A 25,487-nucleotide genomic window follows, 5' to 3' on the forward strand; every position below is an offset into this window, starting at 1 on the left:
GATGCTTTGTCAAAAAGGCAGAAAAAAACCGTTAAAGGTTTGGTTAAATCATAGGTCTAAGATTCAGAAGCTCTCCGTTCAATCCTTGTCTTTGTCACCGACTTCCTGGGTGGCCTTGGGCAATTCATTTAATCTTTTTTGTGTCTTGTTGTTGTGCTATCTCAAAAGAGATATATTAGAATTGGAAATGTTTCAGAGAAAGCTAGTAAAAATTATTAAGGATAAAAGAAAGCTCCCATGTGAGAAGAGATTAAAAAAGGCTGGGACTGTTCAGCTTACAAAAAAGACAACTGGGGCCAGGTCTACATTAAAGGGGAAGGTCGAATCAAAATACACTAATTACGTAGCTAGAGTTGACATACCTTATTTCGAGTTTCTCTGCTATCCCCACAGTGGGAGGCCGATGGGAGTAAACACTCCTGTAGGCTTCCCTTACTCCTTGCAGAAGCAGGAGTACTGACTGCCAAAAGGCGTGCCCTCTGAGTTCGATTTAGGAGGTCTTAACTAGACCCCCTAAATAGAACTCCAGAAGATTGATTGCAGCAGCATCCATCTCCTTTTAGTGATGACATGGCCTAAGATTGTGGAGAAAGTGAATAAGGAAGTGTTATTTACCTCTTCACATAACACAAGAACAAGGGATCACCCAATGAAATTAAGAGGCAGCAAGTTTAAAACAGTCAAAAGAAAGCATTTCCTCACACAATGCACAGACAGCCAGTGGAATTTATTGTCGGGATGTTGCAAAGGCCAAAACTATAAATGGGTTCAAAAAAGAATTAGATAAGTTTGTGAAGGATAAGTCCCTCAATGGCTATTGGCTAAGAGGGTCGTGAATGCAGCCCCATGCTCTGGGTGTCCCTAAGTCTCTGATTGCCAGATGCTGGCACTGAACGATAGAGAATGGATCACTCGATGATTTCCCTGTTCTGTTCGTTTCCTTTGAAGAATCTGGCTTTGGCCACTGTCAGAAGACAGGATATTGGGTTAGATGGCCCATTGATCATATACAGTGTGGCCATTCTCATAGTCTCATGTTCTTATTTGTAAAAGGAGGATATTTCCTGTCTCTCTTTAAATTGTAAGCTCTTTGGTACAGGGACCGTATTGTACTATGTCTTTGTTCAGGGCTTGACAAATGGTGTCCAATCTTGGTTGGGACATCTAGGCAGTATTGTAGTAATAATGAGTCAGTCAGGCTTGTTTGCTTTTCAGTTTTATGGATAGTTTTTATTTTTAGCCTCAATGCTTGGAGGCAGAAAAATAGTTTTGCTTTCCTTCAGCATGTCTCTGACTAGCAGGCTTGGCAGGCTCGGCTTTGGAGTTCACTGTTTATCTTTGGAAAGTATTCTAACTTTCAGATAAAGAATTAACGCTACGTATGTTCAGTATTTAGCTGGAAATTGTATTTGTGTACAATATATATCCAAGCGAATCCATCATTGGCTGCGTCTTTTTCCTTTTTGAGAAGTGCCATCTTGGGTTTTATATCAAAACAGTGACACTTTGGATAAAGATAATTGGAGCTATTATGTGAGTCCACAGCACTGTGTTCTTGGAGGCTGGCAAAACATAAGACCAGCTACTACCAATTCCTTATTCTCAAGAGGACTGTCAATGTTGAAGGTTTCATCTAACATATATAAGATTAAAAAAAAAAACCTAGTAATATTGTGTTTAACTAGTATGTGACTGGTAAAATTACGGTTCAGCACTGTAATTAATACTTGCGACTGCATTTGTGTTTGCTAGCCATAAGGTATTTGTATTTCTCATCTAACAGTACCTCCAGTGTGGTTTTGATTAATAAAAAAAGTTAAGTGACTAACTTAGTATTTCTTTGAGTGGTTAACTTAGCATTTCTTGGATAAACTTTATATGTATGTGTATGTTATCTACTTATATTTTAAAATTGACAGAATTTGGGCAAATTAAAGTGCAAGATAAATTTACTGAACACATTGATCCTTTAAAAATCCTTCTGTGGTTTTTTTTTTAGTCCATTTCAATTTAATCACCACTGAGGCGAAAGTACAAAGCGATAAATGTTTACTGTGGGAGAACAACATTGGTAATTACTTTGATTTCAGTTCCTTTTGATGTGTATTCAGGGGATGAAGAGGTCAATAATATTATGACCATGCAAATAGAAAAGGGTTCTTTTTGACCATATAAAAAACAGCAAAGGATTATTAAAAGTATTAACCTTGATTTTAATGGCCTTGGTTGAGTGGTGAGATCACAATTTGGATGAGCCTGATTATTTACTAAATACAATACATAAATGCAACGGGTTCTTAACACCCATTGCACTCTGGCATTATCGCATTACTGCCATCCTTTGTTGCCTTGCAGACAGGAATATGAAAGCAATCTGTCATGTAGTGAGACTGGCTCCAGAAGCATTTCTCTGATAAGAAGACCCCCTGCCCTTTGCTAGTGTCTGGTCCAGTAGGCTTAGCCATGCGCTTAATCCCCAGAAAGTGGTTCGATTATTGCTGACCAGCAATGGCAAGATAGTTTTTTTTTCCCCTAGCTATCAACCTTCCATTAATTCCTTAAGCAGAAATGCGGTGCAATCTATATTTCCTTGGCATGTGTCACCCAGATGGTGCACTGCTCATGTTTTCAAATAACCATGCTCCAAAATAACATAGTTTGAATAATAAATTCTGCAAATCCTTCCTGAGAAATAGAGGCACAATTCTCAAGAGCTGCATAAACTTTACGCATGATGCTGTAGCTCATCCACATTATGCAGCAAAGTGCATAGTCTGATACAAAATGGGTATTCGTGGCTGGATTCCTTTATTTAGGGGGAAATAAACATTCTCTTTTAAACATTGTTAGCTGTCTTTAATGTTTGATGATGTGTCTTAAACAGCAGCCCTAACCCTTTGGTCAGCATCACAGGACTTGTCATTTAATATGGCTGCGTTTAAATCCCGTGTGTAGGTCGATGCTGTCAAGCAACCATGACTGTACATTTTGGTATTGATTGGAGTCATTGCAGTAAATTCCTGCTTAACTCACACCCTTCTTCTTCTCAATCCCTTCCCCATAGATAAAATTGAGGGTGAGCTGTGCCTTTCTGTCGGGAGAGAGATTTCTTTCATTTCAATGTAATATATATACACACACACACAAACATGTAGTCCTCTCTGTGTTTATGTTTACTTTCACACATGCACAGTAAATGTTGCCAGTATGTTGTTTTTATGACTTGAAATATTTCCTGTATTTTTTTTCTCCATCAGATTTCTTATACTGATATACCTGGTCCAGCAAGTAGAAGGATAAAACGTCACCTGTCAATAAATTGTATCCAAGATATGGTCATTTGCTGGTGGTCTCTGACTAATGATGGAGCATGGCCATGGTCTCCTATTTCCAGTGAGAGGGACAGAGCCAACTTATTGTTATTAGGCTGTGCACATGGCAGACTAGAGGTAAAGTTCTGAACTATATTTTATTACTTACTCTTCAGATTTGTTCACAAATAAGAACAGTCTATTCAAGTTTATACTGAGGGTTAAAAAAACAGCAGAGAAAAATGCCAACCATTATAAAAACAGATGTTCTCCAATTTATGAAAAATAACTTACTATGACTGATGTATGAACATTATTTTTATTTGCACTTCAAATTTGGAATCTATATGCAATTCAGCACAGAAATTAAATGTATATAAAACCCAGTTATAGCATTGCTGCCTTTTGGAAAATATGGCATAGGACAATTAGCCTGTAGGAAAAAAAAATGTACATGGGATAGAGGTTGTGGAAGGATTTCCTGAATGCTTTAAAGTAACAGTTTTACTTTGCTTCAGATGCTATTATTTTTAACATTAAGCACACACATGCACTCAAAAATAATAGCAAGCACTATTGCATCTGTTTTGTAAACTAGTGTTAACCGGCTAGCCAAAAATTTTTTGCCTCTGGTGAGAGAAGCAGAGGTAAAAAATTCCTGATATAGGCTGAACCTCTCAAGTCCAGCACTCTCTGGTCTGGCAATATCCTTGGCATGATTTTAGTTAGCCGGATGTCCACTTATGAAGGGTGTAGCCACTTTTTCTGCAATCCCATAAAGTTTGTTTGCAGCAACCAGTCCTAGCTCTGTGTTCTGTGCTGTTACTTACCTCTAATTTACTCCCAAATGTCTTCTAAGAGCCCAGTTAGCTGTGGAAGTGTTGGTAATGCTGCTGGACAATATTCACCTCCCATGGTTCAGCAGATTCTCTAGTTTGGCACTCCTTAGGTCCTGAGGGTGCCAGACTGGAGAGGATTAACCTCTGGGTGCATCTATACAGCACCCTAAACTCGAAATAAGATACACAATTAGCGCAAACTGTGTATCTTATTTTGAAACTATTTCAAAATAGCTTATTTTGAAATTTGGCATGTCTACACAGCACCAGATTTTGAAATAACGCGCTATTTCAAGCCATCCCTTATCCCTTGTGCAATGAGGTTTATCGGGATGGCGAAATAGTGCGCCCGTTATTTCAAAAAATATTTTGAAATAACGGGTGGCTTCTGTAGATGTGGGGTAGCTATTTTGGGATACCAGAGGTATCCTGAAATAGCTGTGCAGTGTAGACATACCCTGTAATAATACCTTGAATATGGTCTCCCAATTAGCCCAATAATTTAGTAGTTCCATTTGTGGGACTAACACAAGGATACAAAAATGTTTAAAAAGTTTAAGCCAATATAGTGTTGGGAGGTGCAAATCAGGAGATGCTAGCTAGGTAATGATTATAATGCTTATTTAGCTCTATAGGATGTGCCCTCGTGATGTTATCCAAAATATAATATGAATTTATATACTAACACACGACAAGAAATAAAAATCTGGGCCAGGCATTTACATATCCCTATTTCTAGCCTTAGGATGTATGTAAATCACTTCTTGAGGAAGCAATTTGATTAAGTATCTTCAAAAACTCAAATATCTTTAATTAAATATTAGTAACAATTAGAAAATAGTAGCATGGTCAACGCTTTTAATCAGGGCTACATTAACCTGGCTTTTATTTTTACCTGATGACTGTTTGCTCCTTCAGCTTCTGTAATTGGCAATGGACAAGGCACTGAACTGAACTTTTCAGTTCAGGAAATGCAGGCTACTGGTCAGAGCAGGGAATCTTTGAGTCAGGGCTTCAAAGGACTTGAATTCTCCCAGTTCTGATCCTTCTCCTGACTCAAGTTAACTTTCTCTGCTCCAGGCATCCAGCATCATTTTAAAATTTCCCTTTACATAAAAAAGTTGATTAACATTTTCTCAAGTTAATTTAATGGATTAAAGCCTCTACACGACCTTTTCTCCAACTCATCTGATGAAGTGGGTTTTACTTAGGATACATTCTTATATTTAAAAAACAACAAATGGTTTGGTAGCACTTTATAGAGTAACACTTTATAGAAGTGGCCTATGCCCATGAAAGCTCATGATACCATCTACATGTTTTGTTACTCTATAAAGTGCTACCAGACCATTTGTTGTTTTTTAAGTTTATCCTGTACAAACTAACTTGGCTACTCCCTGAAAATACTTATATTTGTTAGTCTCTAAGAGTGTCTACACAGCAAAGTTATTTCGAAATAACTTTCCTAGCATCTACACAGCCAAACCGCTATTTCGAAATAAATTTGAAATAGTGGAGCGCTTATTTCGAATTTGGTAAACCTCATTCTGCGAGGAATAATGCCAAATTCGAAATAGCTATTTTGAAATAAGTGCTGTGTAGACACTTATTTTGAAATAGGGTGCCTCCAGCCTTCCCATGGTGCCCTGGTGTCCACTCCAGCCTCAACCAAGAACTCTCCATTCCCTCCATCCCTCCCTGGAGCCCTTACAGGGGTAGACTCTGGCCACAGTGCCTGTGCCAGCTCCAAGCCTGCCAGTTCTGAGCCAGCAGTCGTTGCCCCTGACCCAGTGGCCCCAAAACATGAGCCAGCAAGGCACTGGCAGCCAGCCCTCCATCACTCCCCAGGAGCTGTTTACCAGTTCCCAGGAGCCTGTCAGGGCCCAGAGAAGGCAGGCACCTTCCTGGTCCAGTGTGGAGATCACGGACCTTATTCAGGTTTGCAGGGGATGCCCCCAACGTCCATGATCGCCACATTAGACAGAGGAATGTGGCCATCTATGGCAGGATAGCTGCAAGCCTGGCCACCAAAGGCCACATGCGAACCCAGGAGCAGGTTTGCATGAAAATCAAGTTGGTCCGGTGAGATCCCCACCCTTGAGCCCTGAGCTTCCCCTGTCCCTTCTTCCCCTTGCTTTCCCCTTCCATCTACCTCCTCCCAGGTTTCCCCCTCCCCTCTCTCACTCTCTCTTCTCCCCTCTTCCGCCTCCTTTCCCCTGTCTCACCAGAGTTTCATTCCCTCCCCCCTCAGTTTTGTTAAATAAAGAGAGTTTGTGTTCATGAAAATATGTATATTTTATTTGACGTCAGGAAGGGGGGTTAGGGAGGGGTAAGTGGAAGGAATGAGGCACAGGACCCCAGTGGGGCAGACCAGAGAGGCTTTGCAGGGTGGAAGCTCTCCCACAAGGCCTCCTGGATACTGACAGCCCCGATGGACTTTCCGGATGGCAGCTTGCAGAAAGTGCAGCCAGGCTCTCAGCAACACATCCAAGAGTGCCCAGGGGCAACTCTGGTTCCACGTTACAGAGTGCTGTGGTGTCCCGAATGAGGGCAAACAGAGGACGCAGAGACAAAATGCTTTGCTGTCTCTCATCGAGGTAGACAAGCAAGCAGGGAAACCTGAGAACTGGCTGTCTGGAGGGGTCCCTTTAAGCACAGACCTCAAATAGCCTCAGGCAGCAGCCACACACAGTAAGTCCTGACCTGGTGCCCTGCCGGAACTGGTTCCGGCCAGCCTTAAATGCGATTCAGAGTCCCCTCAGTGTAGATGCGCTATTTCGAAATAGCAAACTGCTATTTCAAAATTCATTTTGTGTGCAGACGCGTTATTTCAAAATAAGCTATTTCAAAGTAACACTGTAGTGTAGACATACCCTAAGGTGCCACAGGACTGCTCATTCTTTTCAGCATATTTCACTTTTATAAGCTATATTATCTGTTACTTTTTACTAGCGATGTATCAGAGTCAAAGTGTCTTAGAATTATTATCTTGATAATCAGTGATCCTTATGAATTTTTCCCTTGGCTTTGTCTATATATAAGAAATGTTATAGAAGAAGAAAATGCAGTTGAAATAATTTGTCTATGTTATTTCTGTGGTATTATTTCTATCACTGTGCTGTTTAAGTATGAGAGTATCCAAATTGTCCTACATACCGTATTTTCCGGCGTATAGGGCGACTGGGTGTATAAGACGACCCCCTATCTTTTTAATTAAAAGATAGGGTTTCATCTTATACCCCAGCGCCCCTCCGCCTCCTTTGCTCCCGGTGTCCCTGGTCTGCTGGAGATGGTCCCCAGCAGACCAGAGGCACCGGGAGCAAAGCCGCCAGGAGCGCCTGGGCTGCCCCCCCTCCCCCTCCCGCCGGAGCCCCTCCGCGGCTTTGAAAGCCTCGGGGGAAGCCGGCGGCGGGGCATCCCAGGCGCGCATGGGCTGCCCCCCCACCGGAGCCCCTCCGCGGCTTTGAAAGCCTCGGGGGAAGCCGGCGGGGGGGCATCCCAGGCGCGCATGGGCTGCCCCCCCGCCGGAGCCCCTCCGCGGCTTTGAAAGCCTCGGGGGAAGCCGGCGGGGGGGCATCCCATGCGCGCCTGGGATGCCCCCCCGCCGGCTTCCCCCAAGGCTTTCAAAGCCGCGGAGGGGCTCCGGCGGGGGGGCAGCCTATGCGCGCCTGGGATGCCCCGCCGCCGGCTTCCCCCGAGGCTTTCAAAGCCGCGGAGGGGCTCCGGCGGCGGGGCATCCGGCGTACAAGACGACCCCCGATTTTTGGGGGATGTTTTTTAACATCAGAGGTCGTCTTGTACGCCGGAATATACGGTATGCCCTTTCTAGTCGCATTTCTTTACGTTACTCTCCAACCATTAGTGGTCATCTTTGATTCTTCCCATACATCCAAGCTATGGTCAATTCCCGGTGCTGCTCTCTCCACAACTTACCAAAATATGTGACCCTACCTTTTTGTCCCAATAGCTAAAAAGCTATTGGCCACTCCTTGGTCCGCTTCTTGCAATCTCGTAGTCTCTGGCCTCTTTGAGTCCCATCTGACTCCTCACATGCCCAGTCCATCCAGAATGCAGTTGCTAAAATTATTTTCCATGCCTGTTGGCCAGAACACATTATTCTTCTTTTTGAATCTCTGACCTGGCTTCCCCATAATTAAATGCTGGCGACAACCAGAAAACAGTAATATGATCAGCTTCTATGCCTTGGTTAAACTCCTCATTCTCCACTTTTATAGTCCATAACTTTTGCTTTATAACTTCACCAGGCTGCCACTAACCTCCTTGCACTACCAATGATGCTAGAATTTCCGTCCCCCTTTGTTTTTCTCACCTTTCCATTCCTTCTGCCTAGTTCCCGTGTTGTTTGGAATGGCCTTCTAATCCAGGCAGAGCAGGCTTCCAGTCTCTCCTTATTCAGATCTTTCCTAAAGACTCATTCCTTTCACGAGAGCCACAAAAACTAACTCGTCAATGTAAAGCTTTCTCCATTTTAGTTTATACATGACATTGAGATTTCTAAATTAGCACTTCCTCTCATCTCCTAGGGCACATTGTTTATTCTGTTTAGACTGCTCAGGATAGTGTCTGTCTTTATTTTTGTCATGTACGGTCCCAAGCACATCACTGATGCTTAACACAATAGTGGGAAGAGTCCTTTTTGCCTTCATGCCTGAATTGATGATCTTTTCGTTAGCCCATACCATAACATTAACACAGACAAAGATTTTAGAAAGTGGAACTAACAAGTTGCCTGCCAGATTTAGCTGTTCAGTCTCTTTGACTTTATGCTGCATTCTTACCCCCATTTCTTTGCCTCAAGTTCATCTATTTCAGTTGTAAGCTCTTCAGCACAGGACCCTTGTTTTCACATTGGCTACGTCTAGACTGGCATGATTTTCCGGAAATGCTTTTAATGGAAAACTTTTCCATTAAAAGCATTTTCGGAAAAGAGCGTCTAGATTGTCACACTAGACAGAGGAACGCAAAGCACTTTTTGCGGAAAAGCGTCCGTGCCAATCTAGACGCGCTTTTCCGCAAAAAAGCTCCGATCGCCATTTTTGCGATCGGGGCTTTTTTGCCTAAAACAAATCTGAGCTGTCTACACTGGCCCTTTTGTGCAAAAGTTTTGTGCAAAAGGACTTTTGCCCGAATGGGAGCAGCATAGTATTTCTGCAAGAACACTGACAAGCTTACATGAGATCGTCAGTGCTTTTGCGGAAATTCAAGCGGCCAGTGTAGACAACTGGCAAGTTTTTCCGGAAAAGCAGCTGATTTTCCGGAAAAACTGGCCAGTCTAGACACAGCCACTGTTTGTGTCAAAAAAGCATCAAGCACAGTACACTTTCTAAGGGAAATTTGGTCAAGAATAAATAATACAAATACTTCACTGCCTGAACATTCACCAGTATAGTGTAACAGATTTAAATGTTATAGCAGCTTGCATTTTAAAAGGAAGTTCCAACAGATGGAGATTTCTAAGAGGGAAATCAGATTTTAAAATCAGATTGTCCTGCAATATTGTAGATATAGCACAACACCATCATATGTCATAGGTGTGTATACAATCAAATAACAATTGAACAGAGGCATTAAAAATATTTTTATGCCCAGGAGTAAGCCCATCTTCATTTTATGTGGATTCCATAATTTGTTTTTCCACCGATTGTGTAGGAGTGTTCTTTTATCTGTCTTTCTCCCAATCAATATTGGTAGTAAGGGAATATAAAACAAGAAATTAGTCTGTGCAGAGGATTTGTTTCTTCAAAGAAAAATTATTAAAATATATGTAATAAAATAATGCCACCTTCTGGGGTGTCTTGCCTTGTACACTTTCCCAAACTGTACTAGGAAAAAGAAGAGGAGTTAGGATACGCCTATGCTATTTGGCAGAATCCTGGGAGGCAGCAGGAATTGCTAAACGTCCACTTTGTGAGGATTGTCTTGGTTGCAGACATGTGGGATTGGTGGGGTTGGAAACAGAGTATGAGGAAATGAGTAGGTTCTGCCTACATCTGTCCTCCAGCCCACGGTCCTGATTATCTAACCAAGCCACAGAAACGATCTGCCAACTACTGAATCTACTTCAATTGTTCAGGCAAGGAGACAAGAAGGGTTTGGTTATGGAATACCGCTACTGCTGTTACTTAATGATAGCAGTATACCTATAAGCAAACCCTCCTTGATTGTTCATAGCAAAGGCCACTGAGGCTACGTCTAGACTACAAGCTTCTTTCGAAACAAATCGTCTAGACAGCAACCAGTATTTTCGAAAAAGAGAGCCACTTTTTCGAAAGAGAGCATCCAAGCAGTCTGGATGCTCTCTTTTGAAAAAGCACTGTTTGTGTTCAATAATGCCCTTTTTTGAAAGAGCACTTTTGAAAAAAGGCGTTATTCCTCATAAAATGAGGTTTTCCACGGTCGAAAAAACTGCCACGTTCTTTCGATTTAATTTTGAAAGAACGCGGCAGCAATCTAGATGCAGGTGAAGTTTTTTCGAAAAAAGGCCACTTTTTTGAAAAAACTCTGTAGTCTAGACACACCCCGAGGGAATTGCTTCGGTGAGATGCTACCTTTCTGGAAGTGTCTCAAATGTGCAGTTCCTTCAGTGGCCTTTGCTACACACCAGAAGAATTCCCATCAGGATGATTCCAGGGATGGCTGAGGGATGAGACCAAGCTTCTCCCCAGACGTAGTCCAGTGACATTGTCCACATGCACTGAGGAGCTGCTCATTGTACATTCAGGGGGTAGGGATGTTACTCATCCAAGCAATGCTTTATTTTAAGGAGGGGAAATAGATTTTTTTTAAAAATGTAAACAACAGTATAAAGAATTGTGAATTGTGTTATATGGGTTGAGGTTTTTTACATGTGTTGTGTCTGAGACTAAAATGTAGATAACGTCCCCTTAAAAACAGAAGCAGATGCTTTCATAATTTGAAGGGGAAATAGGAGCAAGTTAAAATCTATAATACTCAAGCAGTACTTTAAATATTTTTAAGTCACACAGTACAAAAGCAATAATCCTGAATGGTAATTACAAAAAAAAAAAAGTACTGGAGAATGTAGTTTAAGATGTGCTATATTTATGTAAAGTTTTTAATAGCAGTTTGCTATAGCAATATATTTGATTGCTTTACTGTTTTTAATACAAGAATCATCTGGATGTGTTAAATTGTATAGAATTTGGTGGAGATCAGCCCTCGAAAGAGAAATATGAAGGCGCTTTTCTTATTAATGAGCCCATATGTAAATATATTTATTTTCCCCTTTTTATTGGTAATAGTTTGCATGGTCAGGGATGCTATTTAAATTGTTCTCCTGTGGAGCTGGTGCTGCTGTTTTGCTTTGTAAATAAATAGAGGAGTGTATCTTCAAGAAATCATTAAAAACTATTTTCTTATGAATAGATCAGATCTAGCATAAGATCATTCTTGGATTAAATGGTTTGTGAGAAACATGGTAAAAAACACAACATAGACTATATTCTGAAGCTGTGAATTAAGTGATAATGCTGCCAATGATCATATGCTGTGATACTTTGCATTTGCCTTATGTTTGTTTTCACTTCAGTTGCTTTTTTTTTTTTTTTAAAGAATCACTGAAATTATTCTTCATTCCTGTGGAAATAATAATTTGCCTGTGAGAGAATATCATGTTTCTTTCTCCCAAGAGACTGTCCTTAATAGTTAGTGCTTTTGAGTTATTGTCTCTCAAACTTTGTGAAACAAACATAGTTGACCTTTTGTAAGAGAGCTATCCTTTAACAATTATAGTATTCAGAAAGAAAGGTACGCTGTATGTGACTGAATAGCTGAAATACCTAACACAGTCACAAAGCAGCAAATGTAAAATTTTTGATGTCAGGTTGGGTGAAAAGTTCAATGAATAAATATAGAGCAAAGATGATGGTGATAAATTTAAAGAAAATAAGAATAAATGTTAGCTGGAGATGTAAATGAATGAATGTCTATGAAACTGTAAATACAATGCAGCAAATAAGCAGTCTGTAGTTGGGAGCTGGGAGTTCTTATATAAAATGAGTTCAAAAGAGTTTTATTTTTTCCTCTTTGCATTGTCTAGGATATGTTACCCTAGAGTGCCTCATACTTCCCACTCAACGTTTCTAATTAAAGTGTTTGTTGTTGTTTGGAGTCTCATGGTGTGAAATTAAACTAGCAGTTTTCTAACATGCATAAAATAAATCAAACATTTTCTCAACGAAAAGACAGACAATTCAGTCACAGAGAGCTTATTTCTATGTTTCCTTTGTTTTCTTTTTTATCTGCTTGGTAAGCCAATTTTCTGCTTAGAATCTACTGTTTAAAACTCTTATTTCATTCAGTATGTGGGCTTTATCCTTTCTCAGTACTCCATGCAAAAAGCCTGCAATTATTTGAGTGTTTAAAAGTGTGCACACAGGAGTGCACTACTTCCTAAATAAGGTTTATTATTTTCTTTCAAACATCAAAAATAAGAGAGAACTAATGTAATTCAGGTGCTTCAATTTCAAAGATTGAAAGATTTACTTCCTTAACTTTGAATGTTACAGTTTTTGAGTTTGGATGTTAGGAAGGAAGAGCATAGAAGCTCATTCTGCTGATTAGCTAATGCATAGGCCCCTATCATGGAAAAAAAGGATGGAAATATGTAACACTGGTGCATGACAGCTGCTTTAATAGGGAACGGATACATAAATTACAATGCAAAACATTTTAAAATACATTTACTACAATTTGTGGTGCAGTGGTTACAAAACTCAAAAGGAGTGCTTCTTCACAGAGTATAATTGGTTCTACTTCATGAAAATGACCTTCAGACATCTCCCTTTGGAGTCACAAGCTGTATTTCATGAACTCTGAAACTGTGGCCAACTGCTAGCCTAAGTTGGGGCCTCCAAATATGGATCTATCTGTGTAACTGAGGCACTACCCCACTCTCCTTCTCTATTTTTTGCCTTTTTTCTGTAAATTATATGCAGCTTCCCTGCCTACTTCCTTGAGCTAATGAGGGAACTCTAGCCCCCATTCCCAGGCAGATAGACCACTGCACTGTAGCCATGAGCACTTCATATTTAGTCAGCATACACTTGGGTGGGGAACGTAAGGCCATGTGGCCCCCAGCTTGTCTGGATGTAGCCCCTGAGGCTCAGAGCTTCCCCCCAGCATAGGGGAGCCATTCTGGTTCTCCAGCCCCTTCCTGCCGTCCCCCCCATAGGACTAGAGCAAACAAAATATACTAGCCTGGGCCCCCCTAGGCTCTGGTATGTGAGGAGAATGTGGGGGGTGTCTTTCTCCTTCTCAGTTAGGGGCCACATCAGTGAGGGGTTTGTTTGTTTGTTTTGCGTCTCACTTATGTTTGGTCCCCGACTGATTTTAATGTGGGTCAGCAGCCCCTAACCCAAAAAAGGTTCCCCACCCCTTGCTATAGATGGTTAGATGCAATGTCTAGGTCTTGATGTCTTCTCTTGGGGTGCAGAGACAGTCTAATAGGGATCTTAAAATGGGTAAAAGTATTGGGATTTGCTTGCCACTTAAATTTCACATTCCTCCTTGCATCTGTACCCCATTGCTCATTAGATAAAAGCAGACAGGTTACACGTGCCATGACATTTTGCTCTCTGGGTATGTCTACACTACAAAGTTAATTCGAACTAACGGACGTTAGTTTGAATTAATTTTCATAGGCGCTACACTAGCGCTCCGCTAGTTCGAACTTAATTCGAACTAGCGGAGCGCTTAGTTCGAACTAGGTAAACCTCATTGTACGAGGACTAAGCCTAGTTCGAACTTACTAGTTCGAATTAAGGGGTGTGTAGCCCCTTAATTCGAACTAGTGGGAGGCTAGCCCTCCCCAGGTTTCCCTGGTGGCCACTCTGGCCAACACCAGGGAAACTCTATTGCCCCCCTCCCGGCCCCGGACCCCTTAAAGGGGCACGGGCTGGCTACGGTGCCCGTGCCAGGTGCAAGCCTGCCAGCACCCAGGTAGCAGACCCTGTACCCGGCACGGCTCGAGCCAGCCACCCGATGCCCCCCAGCCCTCCCACTCTTCCTGGGACCAGGATGGCGGCTCCCGGGAGCTTGCCCGGGACCGCAAGAGGCGGGCACCCGCCTGGTCTAGTGCGGACATCGTGGACCTCGTCCACGACCTCCGCACTAGGCACAGGAAAGTGGCCGTCTAGGGCAGGAGAGCTGCCAGCCAGGCCACCCAGGAGCAGGTGTGCATGAAAATCAAGGGGGTCCACTGAGACCCCCGACCCTGAGCCCTGAGCTTACAATGGCCGTACTGGGTCAGACCAAAGGTCCATCTAGCCCAGTAGCCTGTCTGCCGACAGCAGCCAACCTTAGGGACCCTGGAGGGGATGGACCGAAGACAGTGACCAAGCCATTTGTCTCGTGCCATCCCTCTCCAGCCTTCCACAAACTTTGGGCAGGGACACCATTTCTACCCCCTGGCTAATACTACTCTATGGACCCAACCTCCATCACTTTATCTCACTTCTCTTTAAACTCTGTTCTAGTTCTATCCTTCACAGCCTCCTGCAGCAAGGAGTTCCACAGGTTGACTCTTTGCTTTGTGAAGAACAACTTTCTGTTACTAGTTTGAAGCCTGCTACCCATTCCTTTCCTTTGGTGTCCTCTAGTCCTTCTATTATGGGAACTAATGAAGAACTTTTCTTGATGCACCCTCTCCACCCCACTCATGGTTTTAGAGACCTCTATCCTATTCCCCCTCAGTCTCCTCTTTTCTAAACTGAAAAGTCCCAGTCTCTTTAGCCTCTCTTCATACGGGACCTGTTCCAAACCTCTGATCATTTTAGTTGCCCTCCCCTCTCCCACCCTCTCTCTTCCCCTCTCCCACCTCCTTTTCCCAGTCTCCCCAAGTTTTGTTCAATAAAGAGAGATTCTATTTTTGACCACACATTTTCTTTATTTTGTACATCAGGAAGGGGGGCTAGGGAAGGGTAAGTGGAAGGAGGTGAGGGAGGAATGGGGTACGAGCCCCCGATGGGGAGGACTGGGCTGGCTCTGCGGGCTTCTGGGGGTGGAAGCTCTCCTGCAGCCCCCCAATTTCCCCCTCTCCCCAGATGGCAGCCTGCGGCAAGTGCAGCCGGGCTGATGGCCGAGTGCTGTGATGTGCCCAGTGTGGGCATTCAGGGCACTCCAAGCCAGGACTGCTTTGCAAGCAGGGCACCCCTGAGAACTGTCTGTCTGGGGTGGGGGTCGGGTCCCTTTAATCACAGCCCTTAGCTAGCCTGAGGCAGCAGCTCCACGCTCTAAGTCCTCATCTGATGCCCTGCCGGCACTGCTTCCGGCCATCCTTAACCCCGCTTCAGGGTCCACTTAATGTGGACATGCTAGTTGGAATTAGCAAAACGCTAATTCGAACTAGTTTTTTAGTCTGGATCCGTTAGTTCGAATTAGTGCTGTAGTGTAGACATACCCTCTGAGAGTTCTGAATCCATGTTGGTGCTCAGAGGACACCGTTTTTCCTTGTAGCCCCTTAATCAGGGGCAGATATAAGGCAGGGCGAACGGGGTGGCCGCCCCGGGCCCCGCGCTTCAGAAAGCTCCGCGCATGCGCTGTGGCGCCGCCGCTCATGCTCATGGCGTCACTGCGTGTGCGCCGTGGCAAAGGGGGGGGGCCCGCGGAATTATGCTGCCCGGGGCCCCGCAAAACGGTCATCTGCCCCTGCCCTTAATGTTACCTCTAAAGTCTGAAGGGTTAATGTGTTCGCTAGGGAAGGTTTCAGTTGACATGAGTGGGCTTGGGATCAAGCTCCTGATGTGAAGGAAGAGAATGCAAGGAGCCTGGAGAGCTTTAAAGGTTCTTCTAAGTGAACAATCAGAATCTAAATAAAACCATTTGAAAGGGCTCTTCTGATACCTTAATAGATTTGCCCTATAATGGCTGAAACAAACAGTACAATAAGGCTGCATAAGGAAGAAATAGTGTCTATGGTTTAGCTTTAGGAAATTGTAAAACTTGGAGCTTGTCTACCTGTGCATTGCAGTACCATGTAGATAAGCCCTTTAGGGTTGCCAGCTTTCTAATTGCAGCACTCAAAATATCCTTGCCCCGCCCCTTCCCCGAGGCTCTGCCCCCTCTCTCTCTCCATCATCCCTGCCTCTGTCACTTGCTCTCCCCCACCCTCACTCACTTGCTCATTTTCACCAGGCTGGGACTGCAGGTTGGAGTGAAGGGGGGATCTTGGGGATAGGGGTTGGGATGTGGAACAAGGTGCTGTCTGAGTTGTGTGGCCGCCTACTAAGCCTCTTTCAAGGGTTTAAAACTGCCATGCACAGAGCTGCCGCAGCCAGGGAGAGACCCCTCTCCCCCGGCCAGCTGCAACAGCTCCCTGCTAGCACCAGAAAAATGCACCTCTCCTCCAGACACAGCTACTCCCTGCTAGAGCTGGAGAATTGCACCTCTTCCCCGACCATGGCAGCTCCTTGCTGGGGAGATTGGGATTGGGATTGGTCCTGCATTTAGCAAGGGGTTGGACTTGATGACCTCTTGAGGACTCTTCCAACCCCTAAGATTCTGTGATTCTAGAGCCACACCCCTCTGGACCCAGCAGCAGGGCCAGATTAAGGAAGGTGTTTTAGGGGCTGCAGCCCACGGGCCCTGAACTGAAGGGGCTCCCTTAGCCTAGAGCTGCAGCCTCTGAAGCCCTGCGTTCCAGGCCAGCCCTTCCTGGGGTGGAGGGGGGGCAAGGTGGTGCTGTGCGCTGCTGTTCCTCTCCACACTGGCTGGAGCCATGTTGTTGCAAGTATCAGGGAGCACTGTCTCCCTGCGGCCCTCACTTGGAGACTCTACCCCTGCAACTCCCATTGGCAAGGAGCTGTGAGGGGGAGCGGTGCCTACAGGTCAGTGTGGGGTAGCCCAGGCCCTGTGGAGCTAGCCCCCTCCACTACCAAATGGGAGTTGCTCAAGGTAAGTGCCCCGCACCTCAACCCAGCCCTGAGCTGCTTCCTGCACCCTAACTCTGTCCCAGGCCCTGCTCCCCCACTCCAACATCCTGCCCTGAGGCCACTCCCACACTCCAAAACCCTTGGCCCCAGCCTGGAGCCCCCTTCTGTACCCCAAATGCCTCATCCTCAGCAATACCCTAGAGCCCGCACTCACAACCAGAGCCATCATCCTCCCCAACCTTGAGCCCCCCCCTACTCTGAACCAGTTGGCCCCACCCCACCACAGATTGTCCACGTGCAGAGTTAATTTTGTTATGTGCACCAGTATGGAGGGGATGTGATACACTCACTCATAGGAGCTGCTGCTGCATCTCTCATTGGCCACGGTTCCCAGCCAATGGGAGCTGTGGGGCAGAGTCAGCATCCAGAGCCGCCGTGATCATCCCTCCATCTAAGACCCAAGGGACATGCTGGCCACTTCCAGGGAGCCACACAGAGCCAGTTAGAGAGCCTGCCAACCCTGTATCCAGGTCCAACAAATGGGGGTGACAAAAGAGGCCAATCACCCCGGGGCCCAGTGATTGAAAAGGTCCTTTTAAATCACTGCCGCAGCGCTATGCTCCATGCGACTCTGAGGGTGGGTGGGCGGAGGGGCCAGTGCACCCTGGTCCTGGCAGCATTGAGGGCTGGCTGCCCCTGGCCCTGCCCCTTCTGTCCAAGGCCCCACCCATTCTGGGATCATGGAGCTGCCCCTCCCTGTCTTGCCCAATGGCCTGCAGAGCCGTCGGCTCCTCTGCCTGCACCAACTGGATTTATACACCTGAATCCCTTTTCAACTGGATGTTTCAGTCACCTGGTAACCCTAAAGCCCTTTGATCAACTCCTCCCCAAAATGCAGACTTCTTAATATGCTGGGTTATTGTTTTCCTCATGGCTACCCATAAACATGGATACCAACTCTCCCTAATTTTCCATATTTTGCAATTAGATTTAAAATCCGGTAGGATTAAGTGTGTTGTGTGTCACTCACCCCTCAGGTCAGATGAGCACAATGCTTTGGCTGTGGGAGGCCGCCTTCTCCATCACTGGAGCCTAGGGTTGCCAATTTTGATTGGGTGTATTCCTGGAGATTTCATCACATGTCATAATCTTTAATTCCTCGTGACTCTGAGACAATACTGAAGGGTTCTCAGCCCTGCAGCAAGCAACCTTCTTAATTTTTTTTGGTAAATGTCCCCAAATGTCTCAGAGCAAGGCTGGCATCTTGGCATAAACCTTCTTCATTGTATAATGTGTTGTCAGTCATATTAACATGTAATGACAGAGGGAGACGTTTTTGGGAAAAATTCTTTGGAGTCTTCACCTTCTTTCCCCTCACCACTTTTCTAGGTAGCCCCAAGTACAAATATTATGTGCCATTCATACATTTTCTGACAGGAACAAAACTTGGTAACTTGGAGGCAGTTGTACTTTTTCCACGAACCTGCCCAAAACAAATCTTTGTTCACATCAATGTTTAAGAAGGGTGTGTCTAAACTACACCCCTCTGCCGACAGAGGGATGTAGATTAGGCACATCGCTATTGCAAATGAAGCGGGGATTTAAATATCCTACGCTTCATTTGAATAGAAATGGCCACCGCTTTTTGCCGACACGGCACTTTGCCGGCAAAAAGCAGCAGTCTAGACGGAGATTGGTCAACAAGGAAAGCCTTTTCCTACTGATCCTGTAAACCTTGACTGCAGCTCCACTGCTGGGGAGCTGCTGTGCTATAGTCTTTGCAGTATAAGCATCATACTGCAAAGCCTTAGCATTATACTGCCCTCAGCACGTACCATGGAGCCTCTGAAATTTTCAGCGGTTACACAATTACCTAATTAACCACTTTTTAACATCCCTACTCTGTATTACTGATGCTCTCCCCACCAGATCTTGCATATATCGTTTAGGTCATTTTGACATATAAGTATAAGCATTCATCATTACCCCATGACTTCTAATCAAATATAGTCTATACAACAAACACTTTATGTGCCATTTAGGGTTTAACCTTCTTCATTAAATCCAGGGAGTTTTTCCATTGACTAGAATGGAAGTAGGTTTGAGCCTCTTTACTCAATATTGAATGGAAACTTGAAAGATGTTGTTTTTCCTTCTCCTGCCCCTTTTGAATGTGTTAGTTCAAAAGACCCCCTTGAACCTGGGAAAGCATGAAGTAGATAGATAAACTACCCATTTTGCATATACCATCGGGTATCACGTAAAGCTCCAGCCCTCTTACTTGCTCAGAGCCCCTGGATGCCCGGGAGCAAATATCTCTTGCTTCCCAAGGACCTACGGAGTGCTAATTAGGCTGTTCCAGACTCACTCACAGAGTTAGACAGAAGATAATTCCTTAGTCACAGGTTTAGAGTTCTTGTATTTCTATTACTCCAGTTCATGTCAAATGTGATTTCTGTTGCATCACAGACATGAATTCTCATTACAAATACATTTTGAAAATCTAAGCATCTAACCATCCTCTCTTTGCCCTCTATTTCCCATTGCAAGAATATATTTGCGAAGGTCCATGCTTAATCACACTTGCCAATCTTGCCTTTTTAACCCAGTATGGAAGTAACCAGAATCAATTTATATTGAGTTTCTCTGACTGTTTCTCAAATATTTTCTACCTTTGTTGCAGGCAATTTGCTACACATTTACAAGTTTCTAATAAAAAAACATTATCTAGTTTGACTGTAGCAACATCCAAAATTACTTCATTAACCTTTACTGATCTTCACTCCAAAACATCTGTGGTGCTGTGTCAAATCAAAATATTTATAAAATATTTCTCTTTACAGGCATATCATCCAAATTCTCACCTCCTGTTTTATTTTCCTTTCAGTTTGGTAAACATAATTGTTGTATTGCATATAACTCACCTAATACAAAATAATACGTTTGCTCCCATATGCTAATGATATTCTATCTCCATTCCACATCATATAACTTCAATTCAGAAATATATGCCCCAGTATCTATATATTGTTGGTCTTTGGCTTGGCTTCCCTTGTCATTATATTCTCATGAGCCAATTTCAGGTGTGGGACTAATCCACATAACTCAGCTGAAATAAATCAAAATCAAGTGCACTGGCTACTAGATATGTACTTGCTTCACACTTAGACATTCACCTCTATTCTGTTGTTCCTTGATTGGTAATCTAAAACTTGGGTAGTGATTTTTGAATGATCAGACAAACAGTTTGCTGCCTGCCATATAGTTGAGCTAATCAGCTTCTGCATTAGTGCTCTGTTTCTTAACATTAGTTTTAGTTGAGTAAACTGTCAAAACAATACCTCTTAACCAGAATGGCCAACTACGTATTCATCCCAAACAGTCTGTTCAGAAATTCACCAGTCCTCACTTCAGAATATCGCTGACATTTCAGAATGAATATATTTTTGTCTCTGTTACAGGCCAGGAGGCTAAATTCTGCACTGGGTTATAGACTCACACATAGACTTAGCATAGTCAAAATGATCAACTACTTTGATTTAGGTTTCAACTCTTGTATTTTTATATTTTGAGTTCAGACTGAAAACACATTGTTCCATTTTTGTCCCCCTCCAGGCTTATAATCTGCTCAGTCAGCTAATCACGTTTATTATCCATCTTTTTTAACTGCTACTTGCAATGCTGCCTGACCTCAAAATAAGTTTTACTGACATTTCTGCCTTTAGGGCCTCCAAATTTTTTGGCAGGTCAGCAATACTAGAATGTAGTCTAAGGGGTTGCATGGGTGTAACAGTGGGAAGAGCTTGGCAGAATTTTCCTATTACTGTTTTATTTCAGCATGAACAAATACAAACAAGCTCATCCTTCTCTTTCTCCTAGGTGCACACATTTGCTAACCTGGTTCTCTGTCTTTAAGAGAATAAAGTAGGCTAATTATTTATCTACTGCCTAATTTCCCCATAGCATCTCTGCTCAGGTGCCATACAATACCACCCAGTATCTGTCAAACACCACTATTCTCTTCATCCCTTTACTGCACTTCCTGCCTTCCCATACCCCACATCCTTACAGTTATATATCTGTGGTCTTTGTATCATCCTTTGTGCTCTGCCTCTAGTTTATTCAACCTGCAATTTTGACAGCTAGTCCTCCTCCTTTGTTTTCATATAATCATTTACTCTTAATCTAAACCAGCTAGGTTTCATTCATACATCTCTCCTCATTGTGCATTAAATATCACAGAGTTTTGATGCAGATTGGTTCTACCACTTCTGTACAACCAACAGTGCCCATGCAGCATTTGCTCTTACCACATCCCACAGGAGCAATCACAAACATTTTGCTCTGGATATACAATGTAATTTTTAAATTGATTGTTTACAGTGAATAACCAGCAATTCTTGGCATTCAGTCAACAGCTCGTTTTCTTGTTTTCTTTTATGAATGAGACCAGTACATGAGCTATCGTCTCTCGTGTCTTCTGTTCTGCTCACCTCCTAAGTTCTCTGTGTAAACGAATAACGTTTGGATAGTTGTGTTATGTTTTTGATAAAGAGATTACGCCAAGTTGAACCTCGCTAGTCCGGAACTCTCTAATCCGGCAACATCTGTGGTCCAGCATGATTTTATTTAGCTTGATGTCCACCAGTGTTCCCTCTAAGCTGCGCGGCAGCACAGGACAGGGCTGATTAATCTGACTGGACGGGGTTGATTAAACTGGGTGGGCGGGGCTGTTTAATCACCCGTGAAGCTGTGCTGCCACGCACCTTTGAGGGAACACTGATGTCCACTTATCATTGGTGTGGCCAAATTACCCATGTTCCTATAATGTTTGTTGACAGCCACCAGTCCTGGCTCTGTGTCCTGTGCTGTTGTTTAGCTCTAATTTACCCCTAAATTATTTTTCAGAGCCCAGTAAGCAATGGAAGTGTTGGTAATGTTGCTAGACAATATTTACCTTCTGTGTTACTACAAATTCTCTGGTTTGGCACCCAGTCAAGTCCCAAGGGTGCTGGATTGGAGTAGTTCAACCTCTAAATAAAAAGTTTAAAACTCTATTTATAAAATACGATCATTTGTTTAGTTATTAAACTGTGAGAGTAGGGTATGGCTTTTATATTCTGATTTGTTAGGATTTCATTAAATGTTTTTGTTTTGCAGAAACTGTATGGGGAGTTTCCTCCGAACCTGTAAAAAGGGGGCTGCATCATTATCAATGCCTATTAAAATATTCTGTTTTTTCCCCAGGTTTTGAGTTACGTCCATACAGAATGGGATCCGCTTGATGCTAGCTTTAGCACCACTCAGCCGTATCAAGTTCACACAGTGGAGCACTCCATCAGCACAGACAAAGAGCCCATGGCTGACAGCTGCCTCTATGAGTGGGTGAGGAAGAAATTTCAGTGCATGGCAGTCACCAGAATACCTCTCAGATCAAAGGCCATCAGTTGCTGCAGGAACATTACAGAAGACAAGCTGGTTCTGGGCTGTGAAGATTCTTCAGTCATTCTGTATGAAGCCCACCAGAGAGTGACTCTGTTAGCCCAGGCAGAACTATTGCCTGCTTTAATAAACTGCCACCCCAGTGGAGCAATATTTCTGATCGGCAGCTCTCAAGGGGAGCTGCAGCTCTTTGACACGGCCCTGTCCCCAATTAAAATGCAGCTTTTGGCAGAAGACTATTCACCTACGACAACTTTGCAATTCAGTAAGCGGTTTGATGTGTCTAGCAGCCTCATCCAGCTACAATGGGCAGCACCTCCTGCTGCATCTCCCAGGGACAACAGCATGGATGTTCATGACCTTCTGTTAATTCGGTTTGACAAAGGACCTTTAGGAGTTCTTCAGTTTAAACTTGGTAAGTCACTCAGCACATTACAGTGTCTAGGTAACACCTCTTCTTCACCAGCTTCTCCCATTGTGAAGGTTATTGCTCACTTTAGTCTCATAATTGCTAATGTTCCAAATCCATTTAATGTCCCCTCATACAGGGACTAACATAATGGAAACCTGGCCTGTGATGGGCTCCTAGGTACAACTGCAACAAAAATAGTTTTTCTGTTAAGTTATTTATGTCAGAAATACAAAATCATAGCTCTTTCTGAGTGCTCACATGGGTCCTTTCCATTCTAGATGCTTTTGAATTGAAGAGAGAACTTTTTCCCATATTACTACCACTGGAGTGGCTTGTGCACCCTGCAAGCCCAGGGTATAAACGGGAGGAGCCATCCCAAACCCTCTCAGTTCCTTTTCACTGCCCATTGGTCGGCAGTCAAACTGTGTATCTGAGCTTCTCGTATTCTTTCCTGTTCACACTTTAGAAAAACTTTTTCTAGAGTTCTTTTATTATATATAGCATAATTGTGGTTTGTCTGGGTAACAGGAGAGGGATCATGTGAGGATTACCTGTTGTGTTCCCTCCCTCTGGGGTACCTGGCCACTGTTGGCAAACAGGATACAGGGCTAGATGGACTTTTGGTCTGATCCATGGCCATTCTTATGTTATAGTTTTAGTCAGGAGTACTCATTTATGAAAACAATCTTGGTTATCTTATTTTTCTTTGTGCATTTAGCTTGATCCCAGAGCATGCTTAAGTCTCTGGGATTTAAGCACTTTTCTGGCTACAAGAAGTGTGTGTCTGTCAGTGGGGGGGATATAAAGGAGACAGTTGCCCCAGGGCCCAATGATTCAAAGGGGCCCGATCTGTGGCAGCGGCCATACACCTGGGCTGTTTAAATTTCCACTGGAGTGCCACACGACGGCACACTTCATGTGGCCCTGAGGGTTGGGGGGGGGACTCATGGCACACTCTGGGCAGCACGGAGGGCTGGCTGCTGTAGCCCCACCCCTTCTGCCCAAAGCTCTGCCCCTCCCAAAAACATGGAGCTGAGGCCCCCCTACCTAGCCCAGGGGCCTGCGCAGGCTGTCGATGGCTCTGCCTATCAGAAATCCTCACTCCCACCATTTCAGGTGTTTGGGAGAAGGACCCCTATCTGTAAGGGTTTAAGACCAGGACTCCGAAGTTGAGGGAAGTTGGACTTTGAGATGGAAGCAGCTTTGCAACTCCATTTTGGAATCCAGTCACTTGCTATGTGGGGAAAATGACTCAACCGAAGTTGGCAGCATCCCGATGTTGACATTTGTAAAGAAGTGGACAGAGAAGTTCAGAGCTCTTGGAAGTGGTAAGCTGCCTGGAAGCAAGAGGATCTTTAACAGGCTGCATTGGATGAAGCAGATTCAGTTGTTCAGGTGCCAGCAACAGTAGTCACAACTCATTGTGCTTCTTGGCTACAGTCATCAGACAGCTGAAGTCCACCAGACCATTGAGGACTTGCCCTTTGAGGGCTCAGATTTACTTCCTGAGAAGGCAGATGAAGCTTTGCAGTCTCTTAAAGATTCTAGGGCAATCATCCCGTTTTTCGGACATTTATACCTTAGGCCCTAAAGAGAAAGCAATTTCTGTCTACAGGTCCAGCAAAGGTAGCAAATTGTTTCTGCCTGATGAGGCAACTGGTTCAATCCAGGATATGTCATAAGTCTCAGAGGAAGAGACTTCTTCCTGCCACCTTCTATTACCTCCAAATAATCCATAACATCTAAGTCGTATTGACTCTTTAATTAAGGCCTGTAAACCATTTCCTCCAAATTCCTCTCTGGCACCAGGTAGCCCCACAGGTTGCTAGGATTCACATTACAACAGATTGATAGGTTGTAAGCATGGTTCACCTGGGATATACTCAGCAATTCATACACTCCCCATCCCTTTCAGGGACAGTTCTCACAACACTGTACTGAGTCAAGAAGTTCAGTGATGTTGCAGGAAGGGGTAACAAGGGACCTGGGAGAATGGATTCAGTTCCCATTATTTTCTCATGCCACGGTCCAGAAGAGATCTGTGAAACCTCAACAGATTTGTAAAGAAGATAAGCTTCCTGTGGCAATCCTGGCATCTATTACCCCATCCCTTGACCCCAATGGCTGGTTTGCTGCCCTTGACTTAAAGGATGTCAACTTCCCTGTGGCAAATTCACCAGAGCCACAGTTAGATTAAGATTTGTTGGAGCAAATATTCACTATTAGGTTACAGTCCTTCCCTTTGGCCTGTCCTCTGCCCCTCAAAGTCTTCACAACATGCAAGACAGTGGTTGTAGCACATCCCAGGATGGCAGTAGTCCAGGAGTACCCACATTTGGACAACTCATAAATGAAATGTCATTCCAGACATCAAGTAATAGTGGCTATCGAAGAGCACATGTTCCTCTTTTGCTCATTGGGCCTGTCAATCAAGGACATGTCAGTTCTTCTCCCTGTATAGCAAGTCAAATTCATAGGAATTGTTCTCAACCAAAACTCTAAGGTGAAGTTTAGTGTGCTGAATCATGTATGTATAAGATGCGATGTGATGTAGACATTTCAGACAATTCTT

General features: G+C 43.9%; 1 protein-coding gene across 3 annotated transcripts in view; it reads left to right on the forward strand.

Moving 5' to 3' along the window:
* Positions 1-25,487, forward strand: part of WDPCP (WD repeat containing planar cell polarity effector) — a 248,485-nt gene that overhangs the window by 92,265 nt on the left and 130,733 nt on the right. For all 3 annotated transcript variants that reach the window (XM_075925595.2, XM_014569024.4, XM_075925596.2), the window contains 2 exons: positions 3,258-3,449; positions 22,309-22,918. In XM_075925595.2, the coding sequence (XP_075781710.2) occupies positions 3,258-3,449; positions 22,309-22,918 (802 nt within the window). The remainder of the gene's footprint in view (positions 1-3,257; positions 3,450-22,308; positions 22,919-25,487) is intronic.

This window comes from Pelodiscus sinensis, chromosome 3 (genome assembly GCF_052426305.1).
Source record: "Pelodiscus sinensis isolate ZL-2025 chromosome 3, ASM5242630v1, whole genome shotgun sequence".
In the NCBI taxonomy this organism is placed as follows: domain Eukaryota; kingdom Metazoa; phylum Chordata; order Testudines; family Trionychidae; genus Pelodiscus; species Pelodiscus sinensis.